The sequence below is a fragment of the Nannospalax galili genome, unplaced genomic scaffold (genome assembly GCF_000622305.1).
Source record: "Nannospalax galili isolate Female #2095 unplaced genomic scaffold, S.galili_v1.0 scaffold146, whole genome shotgun sequence".
Lineage (NCBI taxonomy): Eukaryota > Metazoa > Chordata > Mammalia > Rodentia > Spalacidae > Nannospalax > Nannospalax galili.
The window spans coordinates 8195623-8211234 of NW_008357929.1; the positions used below are offsets into that span (position 1 = coordinate 8195623).

General features: G+C 48.7%; 2 protein-coding genes across 2 annotated transcripts in view; both read right to left on the bottom strand.

Annotated features, from left to right (window-relative positions):
- Positions 1-3784, bottom strand: part of Kdm6b (lysine demethylase 6B) — a 20731-nt gene extending 16947 nt beyond the window's left edge. The window contains exon 1 of the mRNA XM_029557531.1: positions 3667-3784. The gene's annotated coding sequence lies outside the window, so the exon portion shown is untranslated. The remainder of the gene's footprint in view (positions 1-3666) is intronic.
- A 506-nt stretch (positions 3785-4290) lies between these two features.
- The window catches only part of Dnah2 (dynein axonemal heavy chain 2), a 132490-nt gene continuing 121168 nt past the window's right edge, over positions 4291-15612 (bottom strand). The window contains exons 75-87 of the mRNA XM_008855967.2: positions 13002-13188; positions 12698-12846; positions 12384-12567; positions 11970-12160; positions 7352-7543; positions 7001-7185; positions 6536-6764; positions 6308-6459; positions 6074-6188; positions 5217-5393; positions 5046-5120; positions 4751-4901; positions 4291-4620 (exon numbers count right to left, since the gene is read on the bottom strand). Of these exons, the coding sequence (XP_008854189.1) occupies positions 4466-4620; positions 4751-4901; positions 5046-5120; positions 5217-5393; positions 6074-6188; positions 6308-6459; positions 6536-6764; positions 7001-7185; positions 7352-7543; positions 11970-12160; positions 12384-12567; positions 12698-12846; positions 13002-13188 (2142 nt within the window). The 3' untranslated portion in view covers positions 4291-4465. The remainder of the gene's footprint in view (positions 4621-4750; positions 4902-5045; positions 5121-5216; positions 5394-6073; positions 6189-6307; positions 6460-6535; positions 6765-7000; positions 7186-7351; positions 7544-11969; positions 12161-12383; positions 12568-12697; positions 12847-13001; positions 13189-15612) is intronic.

Sequence of the window (15612 nt, forward strand, 5' to 3'; positions counted from 1 at the left end):
CACCCACCCCAACCTTTTACAAACCCCTTTGCCTAGCCCTGTCCGGGTTAGGGAAACTGTGGAGTCCCTTTGCAAAAGCAAAGGCTCCAGAAAGCAATGAAGAGAAGGAGAGTATCGCTTGAAAAATCACAATTACAATTATTTTATTTTAACAATTAAAGGAATAGTCGGCTATTTTTTGAGAGGGGAAAACTAATCCTAAAGAAAGCAGTACAAATATTACTAAAGCTGACACCAAATAAGCTACATAAAGCAGTCAAAGCTAATCCTCAACCATTTCCCCACTCCACAGTTATCAAAACTCTCCTAACCAATTCCTAGTCATGGCTATTTTAGTGCAGGTCCACCAACTATACAATAGCTAACTCCATTTAATAGTATTTCATGATAAACATTCATTCAGTATTAATTTTGTGGCAACCAGTGAGCTAAGTGCTTTGCATAAATTATTTCACCATCCCTTCTCACTGGCCTAGAAGGTAGGTATTGATATTTAAATTTCCCAGATTATGAATAGAAAGCTGAAAAGTGGTGACCTTTCCAAGTCCCACTTAGAGACAGGGCTGGGCTTAGAATCTACGTTTGACCTGATGGCCCAAATTCTAAGATATGAAAGGAGACAACACCAATTCCACCACCAGTTCCAAGACTTAACACAGAAGGGCAGCCATAACTATCACCGAGTCCCTCTCTGGCTAGTGAGCAATGCTAGAAACTGATCCACCTATCTACACAGGATAAAGACCTTGATTTTTCAGACTCACAGTTTCCTGACCCTTTTCCTCAGTTTGGTGAGAGGAGGGAACAACTGGATAAGGGGGTGTCAGGGATGAGCTTGTGTGTATCTTCACGTTCTACTTTACTTCTAGCGGGCAGCTGTCTTGCAACCACTCCCACTTGAACTCCTGATAGGGAAGGGGCAATATGACCCTGGGACATGCAGCAGGTGGGAAAGTAAAGAGACTTCTAGGAGGCTCTTCCAAGGGAGGGGAGAGCTCGGAGAGGAAGTTTTTCTATGCTAATCTTGAGAAATATGACCCAGAATTCTCTCGACCCAGCAAGGGGGCAAAGTCTTTCAAGCCACACCACACCCGTGCCCCTCCCCCGCAGAGAACTCCAGGCCAGGGTTTCCCACCTGCAGGACGTTAATGCCAAGTGAAAGGAGAGGGAAAAGAGATGGCACGGGACTGGAACTGGACTGGGGCAGAGGCGGGAGGGAATGAAAAGGGGAGGAGATCTCATCGCCTGGCAACAGTCCCGGGGCACGTGCACTGGTGACATCATCCCAGGCCACCTCTAACACAGACCTTTGACTCCTACCAGGGGCTAAGAAGCCGCTGGCTAAGCTTCCTGAGAAATAGCGTTAGGAATTCTGGGAACCCAGGCGTCCTGCCTTTATCTCTATTAGCCCCAGTAAGACTAATCCTATAGGACTAGGGCCTCTTGTCTGCCTCCTCCTCTCAGCCACCTGCCTTGACCTCCCAACCCACATTCTGGACTGGAGTCCCGACACGCCCCTTGGAGATACTGTGCCTTTTCTTCTGGGCAAGATCCCTAGTTGGGGACGGGACACCGGGGACCGGGCACCAAGTCCCGCGGGGCTCCGTCTCCTATCTGCGGGATCCCCTGTACCGCAGCCGGCCGTCAGCCGGAATCTGTCTGGGTCCCCAACTCTCCCGCCCCTCTCGCGCTGTTCCAGGGCGGAGTCTGTGGAGTTGAAATCAGGACACGCCGAGAGAAGAGTTATATAACCCTCTGGAGAAGCAGAGAAGGGCGAGTGGAGACGGGGACAACTCGAAAGGAGCCAAGGGAGGTGCAAAGAGCACCAGGACGAGCGCGGAGAAACATCAGGGGGATTGGGTTTGGGTGCAGATCAAAAAGCAGGACTTCACTATAAAAAACTGGGCGTGACGACCCAGGCAGTCAGTCACCTGGACCTTCTGGGGCTTCCCCCAGTGTCTTCCCCGATTACCAACTGCAGCTGAGCCTGGGCGGGTGAAACCTCGGGAAGGGGCTCCTGCACCCATCCCTTTTCTTTTGGGGAACCAACCTAAGCTAGAGCTCGAGAAAGCTGAAGCTGAGCTTACGGGGCCGGAAACCACAGCTCCGCCCAGCCCACCTGGGAACTTGGGGCGGCAGCTGGGGGTGGCGGTGGGGTACACAGGTAGCCCGCCTTCCCACGCGAGGATGACAATAACAGTCGAGACCCGCCGAAAGAGCACAAACCCGACCCAGACGTCTGGGCCCACAGGGGTTGAGAAACGCAGCCTAGGACTAGTTTGCAAACAGATTGAAAACCTGCGGGGGGGCGGGGGGGGCGAAAAACGGTGTTCGCCGCGCAGGCGCAAAAGACTGCTTGTGCGCATGCAGAGGAAGGGGGTGGGAGCGAGCGTGTGGGAGTGCACGTGCAGATCCTGAGCAGTCAGCCCCTCCCTCCTTCCATCTCCTCCCTCACCCTCTTCCGGTAGCCACATAACGCCAGCTCCCCATTGGTCGTCTGTGCTCTGACGTAGGTGACGTCCGCTGCAGTGGATTGGACAGCAGGGAGAGTTTGGGAATCTGGCTTGGGACTCTCGGTGGCCTGTTACTCTGGCAACAGGGCAAGCAACCCCCGGGAGCAACAGGGTACCTATGGGTGCCAGCTTCTGGGTCCTGCTTTCCTCCCGACAACCACTGACTCTCTTTCTATAGCACCCCAGGTCGCTGCTTCTTTCTCCTCTGGCTCTCAGCGCCTTCGACTTTCCCACCGTCTCTTAGCTCCCCATTCTCCAACCCCCACCCCAAGACAGCTGCCAGCCCCCGCGGGCCGGAAGCGAATCTGTTGCTTAGTAACCAACCTGCGTGCCCCTTCGACACTTTATACCAGCCCAGAAAAAGCGCAGACAGTGTCCCCTGCCTCTTCTCCATCTCCTGCCCTTTGGCTCACAATTTCCTGTGAGGAGGGGGTGGCCGGATGACAGGAAATAAAAGGAGAGCCTCAGCCCACCTTTCTCAAAGGCCTGAGCTAGGGCTTCAAGGCCACCTCCGCCACCCGAACGCCCCTCGGCCTTGGTGGGCGTCTCATCCTCGCCATCTCGTGGCTATGCGGGAAAGGTTCAGCCCCGAGAAGGGCCTGAGCCCAGCGAAGACTGGGGAATTGGAGAGGGCAAAGTGGGGACATCACCAGGGAGGAACTGGGGAAACTACCCGGGCGAGGCCTTCGGAAGGAAGGTGCGGGGGCAGGGGAGATGGTGAGGCTACAGTCCTCCACGGTAGGAAGCCCTGGAAGGAGACGCCAGGTGGCCCGCGGGGACGGAGGCACACCCTACCTGACCTCAGTGGACCCTTGTCTTGACCTGTCTGCATATTTTGCCCCTTAGCCTTGCCTTTCGGTTAAGATAGCTGCGCCTTGCCCTAGTGCAGGTAAGGTGAATCCCAGCCCAAGAGGGAACCGAGTGCCTTCAGGCCCCTCTTGACCTCTGGAACCCAAGACGACAGTTCTTCCGCCACCCCCGTCCTGCTCTCTTCTGAGGGATCCGGATGTCCTGCGCCTCAGTTTTCCTACTGCCTTTCCCAAGACCCGAACGCCCATCCTCAGACCGACCCCTCCAGCGATTCGGACGTCCCCCCCACCTTTCAACGGAAAGGGTTTCCCTCTTTCCAAACGCCCTCGCAGCTCCCCGTTACCTGGTCCTTGGGGGGGGTCCCAGGTATTCAGGCTGCCCAAGACCTCCTGGGGGTCGAGCGCCCCCCCCTTCTCCCAGGCAGGGGCTGGGGGGGGCGCTCCGCCCCGTGGCGCAGTTGGCCCAGCCCCGCCCCCTCCCGTGGTCCCGCCCCTACGCGCCGATGTCCCTCTCTCCGGCTCCGCCCCGCCCTCAGCAGGTCGGGCCCTCCTCAGCTCCGGTGTATGATAGGATACCAAGTGACAGCTGCAAGACTCAGGGCGCTGTGTATGGCCCATTCCGGATCCTTGCCAAATCCTTACTCTATTTGGATCCCGCGCCCTTCCAGAATAAGCCCCGCCCCGCTTTCTCAAGCTCGTCCCCCAAGGTTTAGCCACACTCTATAGGCCCAACAGCCCAGGCCGATTGGTTCAAGGCCACACCTCCCTTCCTCTTGTAGCCACCCACTTCCAGTTCTTGGTCCTCCTCGAAACAGCACATCTGGAGCTCCGGTCCATTTGTAAGTCCCAGATTTCCCCTTCTCGTTCCCCTACCCCTACACACACACACACACACACACACACACACACACACACGCACGCACGCGCGCGCGCGCTAAGTTACCATCATTCCCTTGACAGACTTGGGGTTGGACGTTTTTACTGCGCTGAGCTCCAATACAACTCTTCTACCTTCAAATTAAAGCTAATGCCACTAGGCCTGTCTCCTAAGGTAAAAAAGCCTGAGATCCAGCTTTAGTTCAAGGTGCTATATCCGTCTTCGCGCTCTCGACCCTCCCCAGCAGGGAAGAAAAGAGGGCCTCTTTAGTTGTCCAGGCTCATCAGTAGAGCAGTGCCCCTCTTGATCCAGTGATCAGATGTCATGGCTCCAGATCTGAGATCGATGCAGATGACAAAGGAGGCTCGATCTGTACTGCCTGCCCGGTTGGGATAGTAGTAACAGGGACAGGAGTACATGCCTAGGGAGAAAGAAAGGAAAAGGAGTCAAGTCTCCTGGAGCCTAGGAGATCCGGGCAGGTGCATGTGAGCAGGGGATGAATTAGGATCCAAACAGAGGGTGGAGTAGGCAAGTGGGGGAGGGGGTCCCACCCTTGGCACTCTTCTTGCGGCTCTCTGCTGGACGGAAGTGAATGGTGGGCATGAGGCAGACCAGCTGCATGGGCTCTGCCTCCACCAAGCAAGAGTTCTTTTGGTCCCAGCCAGCACCCTCCAGGTACAGGCCCCGAACCCAGACACCATCCTGGGGAGAGATGGAGACAGATTCAGGGGAAGTCTAGATTCTGAGTTGTCAATATTTCTGACCTAACTACTGTCCTCCTTTCTCTTCCACCATCCTCCTCCACCAGAGCTTTGGCTCAGAAGCCCAATGTCAATTGACTCCCACCTTGGGTGGATACACCAGGTTGCTGTCATCCACGGTGGAAACGATAAACTCCCAAGAAAGTGTGTCCACTGAAATCTGTGGGTCGAAGGCGACAGTAAAGAGTCCCCCAAGGAGGAGAGTAAATATATGTTCCCAGCCTCCTTTCCCCCTGCCACCATACATATGGCTCACATTGTTTTGTCGTGCTGAGGACTGCAGCACAGCAGTGAGGAAGCCAGTGGGAAAGGTGAAGCCAGACAGCCAGAATATCACAGGAGGCCGGGCCCGATTGGCCCACAGCTCAAACTGTTCTACACGAACAGCCAGGTCCCGGGTCCATGAAGCCAGTGGCTTTTGTGAGGGATAAGCCTAGAGAGTAGGCATGAATTCATTTATTTCATCATTCACGTCCTTATTGTGGGCACATAGAGCAGCTTTGAGAAGACTATGTGGTACCAGCCCCAACTCTCTAATTACAGTTGGTCAAAGCCCTCCAAAAGCCAACTCTCAAGAAAAAAAATTAAAAGCAACTATTAATAACAATGGCATTGGTACAGAATGGTTACTCTACCTGAAATGTTCAAGGCAAAATTTCTGAAGGTTTCTTTTGGGGGCGGGGGTGAAGTAATTGCATAGACTGCTGGTAGAGCATCCCTAATATGAAAATCCACAGTCTGAAGTTTTTGAACATCATATTGACACTCAAAAAGTTTCAGATTTCATAGCATTTCAAATTTTTGGATTAGGGATGCTTGATCTGCAGTAATCAGGTGCCATCAGTGAAGTACTCATTGAGTCCCATGCACAATACTGGGAATTTTTGAAATATCCTTGGAGAATTTAACATTGTGTCCTGAATACATGTGTAAAGTCAATACATTCTTCGGTCAGTTAGTGAGGGACACCTTGATATCAACCTTGAACCTGTCTGGATTTGAACTCCAGGCCCTCTGAAATCTGTTATTTGCCTTCTAAGAGGTGATAGGGCTCAAGGATGAGAGGAGCGCATATTGTTCAATAGAATAAGATTGACAGTGGTGTGGTCTTGCCTTTCCCCAGAGTGGAGGAACATGGGCATCAAAGATGCAATTGAAAATCTCTTCCAGACTTGTTGACATGACGATGAGACCCTGGATACCCTTCTCTAGGTCTGTCAGTGAGGACCTAAGTGGAATGAGGTGGGTAGAGTATTAAGAGAGGTGTGGGCCTGGGAGAACCATTGCAATCAGGGCTGAGGACTTTCTCCTGCCCCTGGATGTTCTACAGAGGCCCTTCCTTCTTACAAGATGGTCCTCATCAACTTGTTGTATCTGTGGATCTCCTGCAGTAGGACCACATTGAGCGGGGAAGGGTCAAGAGCCAGCAGCTTTTGGGTCCCCTCATAGTCGATCATTTCAGGAATCTTCTGTTTCACATCAGTGGCTAACTCAAGGACCTAAAGAGACAGGGACATGGAGTGAGCCTGCCCTTCCTCAGCATGTTCTCTACCCTGGGGCATCCTCTGTTCCTACCTTCTCTTCCCGGCTCTGGCCACCAACCCTAGTGGGTGTAATTTGGGGTTGCAAGGAAAGGAGAGTCTCAAAGAGGGTTCGGGCTTCAGTGATCTGGGAGGCCACATCAGCATTGGGGTTCTGGCCAAAGGCCTCAGGGGGGTCCATACTGGGCAGCAAGCTGATATATTCTTTGTAAGAGGCCATGCTCCCATCCTTTGGGATGAAATAAGTCTCCAATACAGACAACCTGGGAGTCACAGCAAAAATATTACCACATTGCATGACTTGGGCTTCCATGCCAGGCACATACCGCAGTCTCTATGCATGTCCCATTTACCCAACTTCTGGCTCTTGATCTTCTCAATCCCACAAATCATGTCTTCTCCCAACCTCACAGTCTCCTTCCACACATATCCCCTTCCAAATCTGACTCCTGGTCTCTTTATGTCCTTTCACCCCCTACTCAGTGTCACCTCTCCTCACCGGTAGGAAGGAGTTCTTAGAGCCTGGTCACAGAAATAATCATTGATGTAGGTGGAGAGCAGGCGCCGATCCCAGTCATCTGTGACATGTCCACCATAGTTGACACCAGCAATGAGGTACTTGAGTGCATCCCAGGGTGTCTCCTCATACTCATCCAGATAGAGGCTCAGCAGGTTCTCTGACACCTGTGCATGGTCCCAATCCAAGCCCCCAGCCCTACAGAGTTATAAAAGGAATTCTCCCAAGGGGGCTTTAACATCAGCTTTCTCGCAGCTGATATTCCCACAAAGGAGCTATGGGGCAGGAAGTGGACAAAGGGCTGAGATGGGAGACCCTCTGGTTAGCACAAACCTCAAAGTCAGAGTCGTTGAAGCCATAGATAATGTTCCAGCCAAGCTGCAAGAACTTTTTGCGTTCAAGTAATATAGAGTGGAAGAAGCAGAGTGCAAACAGCAACTTCTTATATTTGGAAGGTTTGGAGCAACGGGTAAACTGTGGTTCTGTCATCAGTTGGTAAAGACGAGTCATGTTAGCCTTTAGACCCTGAAGACAATGAAGTACAGAGGTATGGGGATAGGCAACATGCTCAGCTCTGCTACGAGCATCGTCATGGATAATTGTGGAGGTGATTCACCACACAAAGGCACTGGCCAAAGGAGGGAATGGATGCTGAATTCTAGCCCCTGATCTGCATGCCAAGATGGACACTCGTTTATAAGGCTGGGTGCTTTTTTTCTATATTTTATACATGGGCATTGTATATGCTACTGGCGTTCCTTCTTTCTCCCCTACACAACTTTATTTCTTTATTATTTGTTTATCTTTGGTAGTACTGGGAATTGAAACTTGGACCTCATGCAAGTGAGCCAAGCACTCTACCACTGAGCTAATTCTCAGCCCTACCTCCCCTTTTTTTCTTTTCTTTTCTTTTTCCTTTTTCTTTCTTTCTCTTTCTTTCTTTCTTCTTTTTTGTTGTTGTTATTGATTGTTTTTTGACAGGGTATCCCTAGTCATAGCCTGAAAGTCAGGATGAGAACCAGGGTGGCCTCAATCTCCCCGAAATCCACCTGAATTCTACCTCCAGAGGGCAGGGATTAAAGGTTCATGCTACCAAAACCTGGCCCTACCTTTTTTGGGAGGAAATAAGTTCTCACTATGTAGCCCTGGCTGGCCTGGAACTATTATGTAGACCAGGCTGGCCTAGAACCCAGACTGATCTTCCTGCCTTCTCCTCCACAGTGCTGGGATTACAGATAATAAGCCAACTCAATTTGAGAATACCAGAAAATATGAATAAAGACAAAAGCATATACCTGCAGCTATTTTTTATTTGTTTGGTTTGGTGTCAGTGCTAGAGATTGAACTCAAGCCCTTGTGGATGCCAGGAAAATATCCTACCATGGATCTACACCCCCAGTCCCATGCAACTGATAATTAATAGAAATCTACAGAATTTCTAGGCATGATGGTACACTTGGAGAGGCCAAAGCAGGAGGATCACAAGTTCAAGGCCATGGTGAGAAGGAAAAAAAAGGCAAAATAAGATGTGTAACTGAGTAGATTAGGACCTGACTGTGTGGAGTGTAAAATGAATTTTGAGCACACAATGTTCAATGGGAAAAGCAAATGGTAGAAAAATTATACAGCATAGAGAACTTTGTGTTAAATTATAGAGAAAATGAAAACATTCAAATAACAACTTCTGGGTCTGGAGAGAAGGGAAAGATTAGGAAGATGCATTTTAAAGGAAATGCTAACATTCTGCTAGTTTGCGTTTTTTGTCTTCTTTTTGCTTTTGGAGACAGGGTCTCCCTATGTAGTTCAGGCTGGCCTTGAACTTATAGCAACCCTCTTGCCTCAGTCTCCTCAGTGCTAGGATCGTAGGCAAGCACCACCACACCTGGCAATTCCCAGCACTGCATAAACTGGGAGATACATGGCAGCACATGCCTGTCACCCCATTATTCAAGAGGTGAAGGCAGAAGGATCAGGAGTTCAAGGTCATTTTTAGAGACATGGGTGTTTAATATGCGACAGTCAGAGGACAACTTATGGGAGTTGGTTCTCTCTATCCACCCTGTCAGTCCAGAGGACTGAACTCATATCATTAGGTTTGGCAGCAATTGCCTTTACCCTCTGACCCATCTTGCCCACCCAAGCAATCTAGTTATTCCAAGTATACCCTGAACTATTCTAAGTTTGGCAGATGGCAGAAAGGACTCACATCTGCAGCAGGCAACTTTTTATAGAAAGCATTCATAGGCCGAGCCACCAAGCCAGGAGTGAGAGTTTTCCTTCCTCAGGCATCCTGAGGTCTTCCAGAGGGCCCTTCTCACTACAATAGCCATCCTCTCTAATTCCCATTCCCTACTCTTAGGTTTCCCTTCAGGTTCTCCACTGCTTCTCACTTTAATTACACACAGCTCATGGTGCCTACCTTCAAACAGCTTACTTAAACCACAAAAGTTCTTTTAGAAAGCAAGGAAATTATTTTTTAATTTATTACATTTACTTATTATGGGAGTCAGTTCTCTCCTTCCACCATGTGGGTTCTGGGAATTAAACTCGGGTCATCAGGCTTGGTGGTAAGCACTTTCACCTACTGAGCCATCTTACCTGGCCAAAAAAATGATTTTTCATAAGAAAGAGAGGTTAGGGTCCATGAGTCATTGAGAAAAGAGGGGCACATGAGTACACACACACAAATAAAAACACATACGTAGACTTACAATAAATGTTTTAAAAGAAATAAATAATTAAAAATTAAAAGATTCTGAAGTGTATAACTCAGTGGTAGAGTATGTATTTAGCAAGCTTGAGGTTCTGGATTCAATCCCCAAGCTCTGTGAAAAAGAGGGGGCAGGATTTATGTTACACTAATGACAGATCTATGGACTGTTTGACATTTTTTAAAGACGAACAGAATACTTTTTTGGCAAAAAAAATGAAGGTGAAACAACCAGGCATAGAGGCACATTCCAACATTTAGGAGGTAGAGGCAAGAGGATCAGGAGTTCAAGTCATCCTTGGTTACATAGTGAGTTCAAGATTAGCCTGGGCTACATGAGACCCTGTCTCATTTTTTAAAAGTCAACTGTACATTTCTTTCCTGTGCTAGGGATGGAACCACGATTTTATGTATATTAGGCATATGTAGGCAAGTGTTCTAACACTAAACATATTTTTTTTAAAAAAAAAAAAAAAGCAGTGACACCAGAGGCAAAAGTGGGATAAAGAGCTAATGAACGAAGAAGTCAACAACTTGTAGGAATATAGGATTCATGGGGTTGGTATGCCAGGAGGAAATGCTTTATCATCAGATGGCATTTCAGTCAAAGAGGAGTGGAGATGAACTCATGAAAAGGACAGTTTCTCCAATAAACTGTGAGGGAGGAAATGAAGGATGAGAAAAGTGGGAGACCAAGGACTAAGTCTTAAGATACAAAGAGCAGAAAGAAACACCGAATTTAGCTGGAGGTGGTGGCACACGCCTTTAATCCCAGCACTCAGGAAGCAGAGGCAAGTGGATCTCTATAAGTTCAACGCCAGGCTGGTCTACATAGTGAGTTCCAGGCCAGCTGGGGCTACAGGGAGACCCTGTCTCAAAAACACCAAAAAGAAACAGGGAATCAATAAACAATGTGTCAAAAGGAGAGAAAATAGAAAGCATAGTGTCCATAAAGCCAGGAAAGGGGACAGTCATCTGGGCCAGTCATGCAGGAGGGTCAAGGAGAATAGGATGCAGAAAGGCTCCAAGCATGCATTCAGACAAGATTTGTTTTTTAAGAACATAGTAAGGATTGTTTCCTGTGTTTTTCATAAAGCAGGTAAAAATGATTTTGATCTCAACTAAGAGCAATAAAAAGCTACCAAAATAAGCAAGCTAGGCATGGTGGTGGTTCTACTCACCTGTAATCCCAGCACTCGGGAGGCTGAAACAGGGTGATGACAAGTTTGAGACCAGGCTGGATGACACAGCAAGACCCTTGTCTCCAAAGAAACAACAGCTGGATACATAGTTCAGAAGCTCAGTGGTAGAGTGCTTGCTTTGCAAAGCCCTAGGTTCCATCCCCAGCACCACAATAAAGCAAAACACTTTTCCAAATAGCTTAAGTAGAGGGTCTATGGGTGGTGGAATATAATGACATGGACAGATTTTAAAGGATCAGTATTAGCCAGGCATGGTGGCACATACCTTTAATCCCAGCACTCAGGAGGCAGAGGCAGGTGGATCTCCATGAGTTCAAAGCCAGCCTGGTCTACATAGTGAGTTCCAGGCCAGCTAGGGCTACAGAGACCCTGTCTCAAAAGAAGGAATGGGGGATCAGTATTATTACTTTCAGTATCATTGCATTCAATGGTGAACTTGTGATGTTAGAGATAAAACTCTCAAGAGACTTGGAAGGAAGGGAGGGAGAATGAGGCTGAGAAGCCTCTAGGAAGTGTGACCTTGGAAAGAGAAGGTAAACTCAAGAAGCAGAAGCTTCCATGATGTGAATGAATGAATGAATGAATGGGAATTCACACCCAAATTTTCACTCTGGGATACTAATTTACTCCTCCGTGCCTCAGTGTCCCATCTGTAACATAGGAGTAGCAGTTCTCACCTGATGTGGGTATACCTCTGTGTGTGTGTGTGTGTGTGTGTGTGTGTGTGTGTGCTGAATGAATTTATAAATGTAAACAAGTCAGAATAGTGCTTTGCTCATAATTAATACTCCCTCAGGAAATGTTATTGCTATTATGTAGTAGGAGTTAGACACAAAGAAGAGAGAAATGAGCTGGAAGAGGTTTTTTTTTGCTTTTTTTGTTGTTGTTTTGTGGGGTTTTTTGTTTTGTTTTTATTTTTTTAGGAAACAACCAAATTTAAAATTGAGCTGTTAAGGTTGAGACCTTTCTTTGATACTAGTGAGAAGAAATGCAAACTGTCAGCACAGGTGATGCTACTAGCTCTCTGCAGCCACTGTACCTTTGGTGGCTCTGTGGTCATCTTGATGCTGGCCTGCAAAATGGAGATTGGGAAGTCTGGGTGGGGGCTGGAGCTGAGCCAGAGCCGGAAGGAAGGGTGAGGGTCCTCTACTTGCAGCTGTTCCACTAGCTTGTCCAGATTAGGCATCCAAGACAGAGACAGGTGGCAGTTTGCCAGGAATACCCAGTGTCCTGCAAGGAGATGCCAGAGTCAGCAAGAATCGTTCCTTGAGCTTTCTGATGCACACACTTTCCACCTGGTGGAAGTGGGGTTGGTGTCCAATAGTGCCTATTACTTCTGAGGGTTTCTGGAAAAGTGAGAGCTGTAGTCACAGGACCATGGTTTAAGTTTGGAGGGTCTGAGAAGGAGGACTGGGGCTGAGGGTTGGAAGTGAAAGAACAGATGGATGCTGACCTTGAATCACACCATCTCGGAGGAGCCGAGCAGCAATGGGAGCCTGGCCCTGGCCCAGGGACAGGGCATGGAAGTGCTGGGCCATGCCTGTGTGTTCTGCCAGCTGGAGCAGAGCGCTGGTGGGGTCCACACCCGGGGATAGGATGAACATGAGTGGAGTTCTCGGGGTTGAATCTTCCATCACCTGGAAGCACAGGCCTACTCTCAGGCCAAAGGCCACAGAACCAAGAGGAGAAGCATGAGGAAGCTGTAGTGGGGTGTTGAAAGGTAGAGGGAGAGCAAGACTGTGAGGGCAAGAGCAAAGAGCCACTGACCAACTTCATGTTTAGCACAGGTGGCTCAATGAAGCGAGAGCCTAGGTTCGAGACAATGAAAGAAGTAACACAGAATGCCACTCGGTCCTGGCGCAGGGAGCGGATGATCAGCATTCGTTGCATCTCATTGCATGCATTTTCCCATTCACCTGGGGATGAGAGAATGATTGTCAAAGTCTGGATGGAATCTAAACAAAGGGGAACCTGCAGGGACTGCAGCAGTGGAGGAGAGGTCAGGAGGGGGAGGATGTGGAGCAGGCTGCAGGGAGGGGAACAGGGAGGCAGAGGCTCTAAGGTCTGGCACCTGGCAGCGTGGCTTTCTCGGGGGCAGCGTTGGTATACCACATGTGCCAGTCCCGAGGATACTGCTCAAAGGAGTTCATGAGTCCATGGAAGTTGGTCAGTTTGTCCAGCTCTGTGATGTTGTCCCAGTAGGCATCTGCTAGCCAACTAGTACATGGGTTGTCCATTTGGCCTTCCCGATCCAGGACCTTGGGGAAAACAGAGAGGAGAAAGAAATGCCCAGAACCTTCAAAACAAGAGGTATTGATTCGAATGTTCCTAACTCAAAGAAATGACAAGGGGGCTAGGGAGATGGCTCAGTGGTTAAGAACACTGGCTGCTCCTGCAAAGGACCCAGGCTCAGTTCCCAGCACCCAGAAGGCAGCTAAAAACACTCAGTAACTCTAGCCCCAGCTCTCTTCTGGCCTCTAAGGGCACTGCATGACACAAGTACACATACACACATGTAGGCAAAGCACTCATACACATAAAATAAAAATAAATTAATTAAAATAATAAAACAAATTTATCTCTTTTATTGTCTTTTTGAGACAGGGTCTCCCTATAGCCCCAGCTGGCCTGGAACTCACTATGTAGACCAGGCTGGCCTCAAACTCACAGAGAATCACCTGTCTCTGCCTCCTAAAGGTGTGTGCCACCACACCTGGTTTCAAAAAAAAATTTTTAAGCTATACTGTACCCCATAAAACTGTATAATTGCTGTTTCAATTACAAATAAAAGATTATATTTTAAAAGTTATTCCCTCATGTTGGTCTTGTATAAAAGAGAGTGAACAGCAACTGAAATGCTGAATACAGGAATCCAAAATGGGTGGGAATCACCTTTCTGAGGAATAATTGGGCCGGGGGGGGGGGGGGGGGGGGGGGGGCGTGTGATGACGACTCATTACTAAGATCCATCACAGCTGACGTTTGGGAAGCTGGTGCCCTCTGGTGGTTCAGTGTCAGTAATGTGCCCAAAGCTACTGTTGGTAGCCATCCCACAGAAGACCCACAAACTGCTTCATTCCATGCATATATTCATCCTTTTAAACATTTTTTTCTATTTTTTAATTGTTTTTGTGTAGGTATGTGTGTGGTGGGTATGTGTGGTGTGTGTGTGTGTGGTGTGGTGTGTGTGTAGCACATGCACATGGTATATGTGTGTGGAGTGGGGGGGTATGTGTGTGTATGTGGGTGTGGTACACGTGTGTATATGTGTGCATGGTGTGTGTGTGTGGGTGTGGGTGTGTTGTATGTTGGGGGGGTGTATGTATGTAGCATATATGTGGGGGGGCAGGGTACATGTCTATGTGTGTGGAGTGTGTGTGTGCCAGAGGATGATGTTAGGTGTTTCCTTCTACTGCTTTCTGTCTTATTCTGGAGACAGTCTCTCACTAAATTGGAAGCTTGCCATTTAGGTGAGGCTGGCTGGTCAGCAAGTTCCCAAGATCCAATCTCTATGTCTCCACCCCATCCCCTCACCCCAGTGCTGAGGGAACCACCATATACATCCATGCCTAGCTTTTTAAAAATGTGAGTGACTCTGAATTCAAACTCAGGTTCTCGTGCTTATAAAGGAAGTGCTCTTGCCCAGTAAGCCGTCTACCAAGTCCCTCTCATAAATGTTTTTTTCTTTTTCTGTTTTTAAAAATTATTTTGTATGGGAGGCACTCATGCCTGTGCCCATGGTGTATGTATGGAGGTCAGAGGATAGTCTGTGTGAGTTGGCTCTCTTCTTCCACCATGTGGGTCCTAAGACTAGAACTCAGGTTGTTAGGCCTGGTGGCAAGCACCCCTATCCATTCAGCCATCCTGAAATTTTTTTCTTGAAATAGGGTTGGTCTGGCTAGTTTTTAACTTTTGGGATCAGGGGATTCTCCAGCCTCAGCCTCCCAAGTAGCTGGGGCTTCAGGTAGGTGCTACTGCTATGGGATTTCTCTTCTTTGAGACAGTCTCACTATGTAGCCCTGGCTGGCCTTGAATTGGCTATGTAGACCAGGCTGGTCTGGCACTCACAGAGATCTGCCTGTCTGTGCCTCCTGAGTGCTGGGATTAAGTCAGGTGCCACCATGCCTGGCCTCTGCTATGTGGTTTTTGCAGGACTATTTATTGTTCATTCACCGTTATTTATGCACTGGAGATGTATCACCGAACACATCAAATGATTGTCTATGCTCTGGAGTTGTTTACTTTCCAACATGGGGTTAGGAACTCAGGGAGAAGATTATAGGCTATTAAAAGCATAACAAAGCCAGGCATGGTGGTGCACGCCTTTAATCCCAGCACTCGGGAGGCAGAGGCAGGCAAGATCTCTGTGAGTTCAAGGCCAGTCTGGTCTACATAGTGAGTTCCAGGACAGCTGGGGCTACAGGGAAACCCTGTCTCAAAAAGACCAAAAAAAAATAAAAAAAAATAAAAAAAGCATAACAAACCGGGAGTGATGACACACACCTGTAATCCCAGTACTCAGGAGGTGGTAGGAGGACTGCCATGAGTTCAAGGGCAGCCTTAACTTCAGAGTGAGTTCCAAGTGAGTGAAACCCTGTCTCAAACCCCTCCCCCAAGGCATAACACAAGAATGGGTTCTCTATTATATTAAAGACTGCAGTGCCATGTGAAGGTAGGAAAAG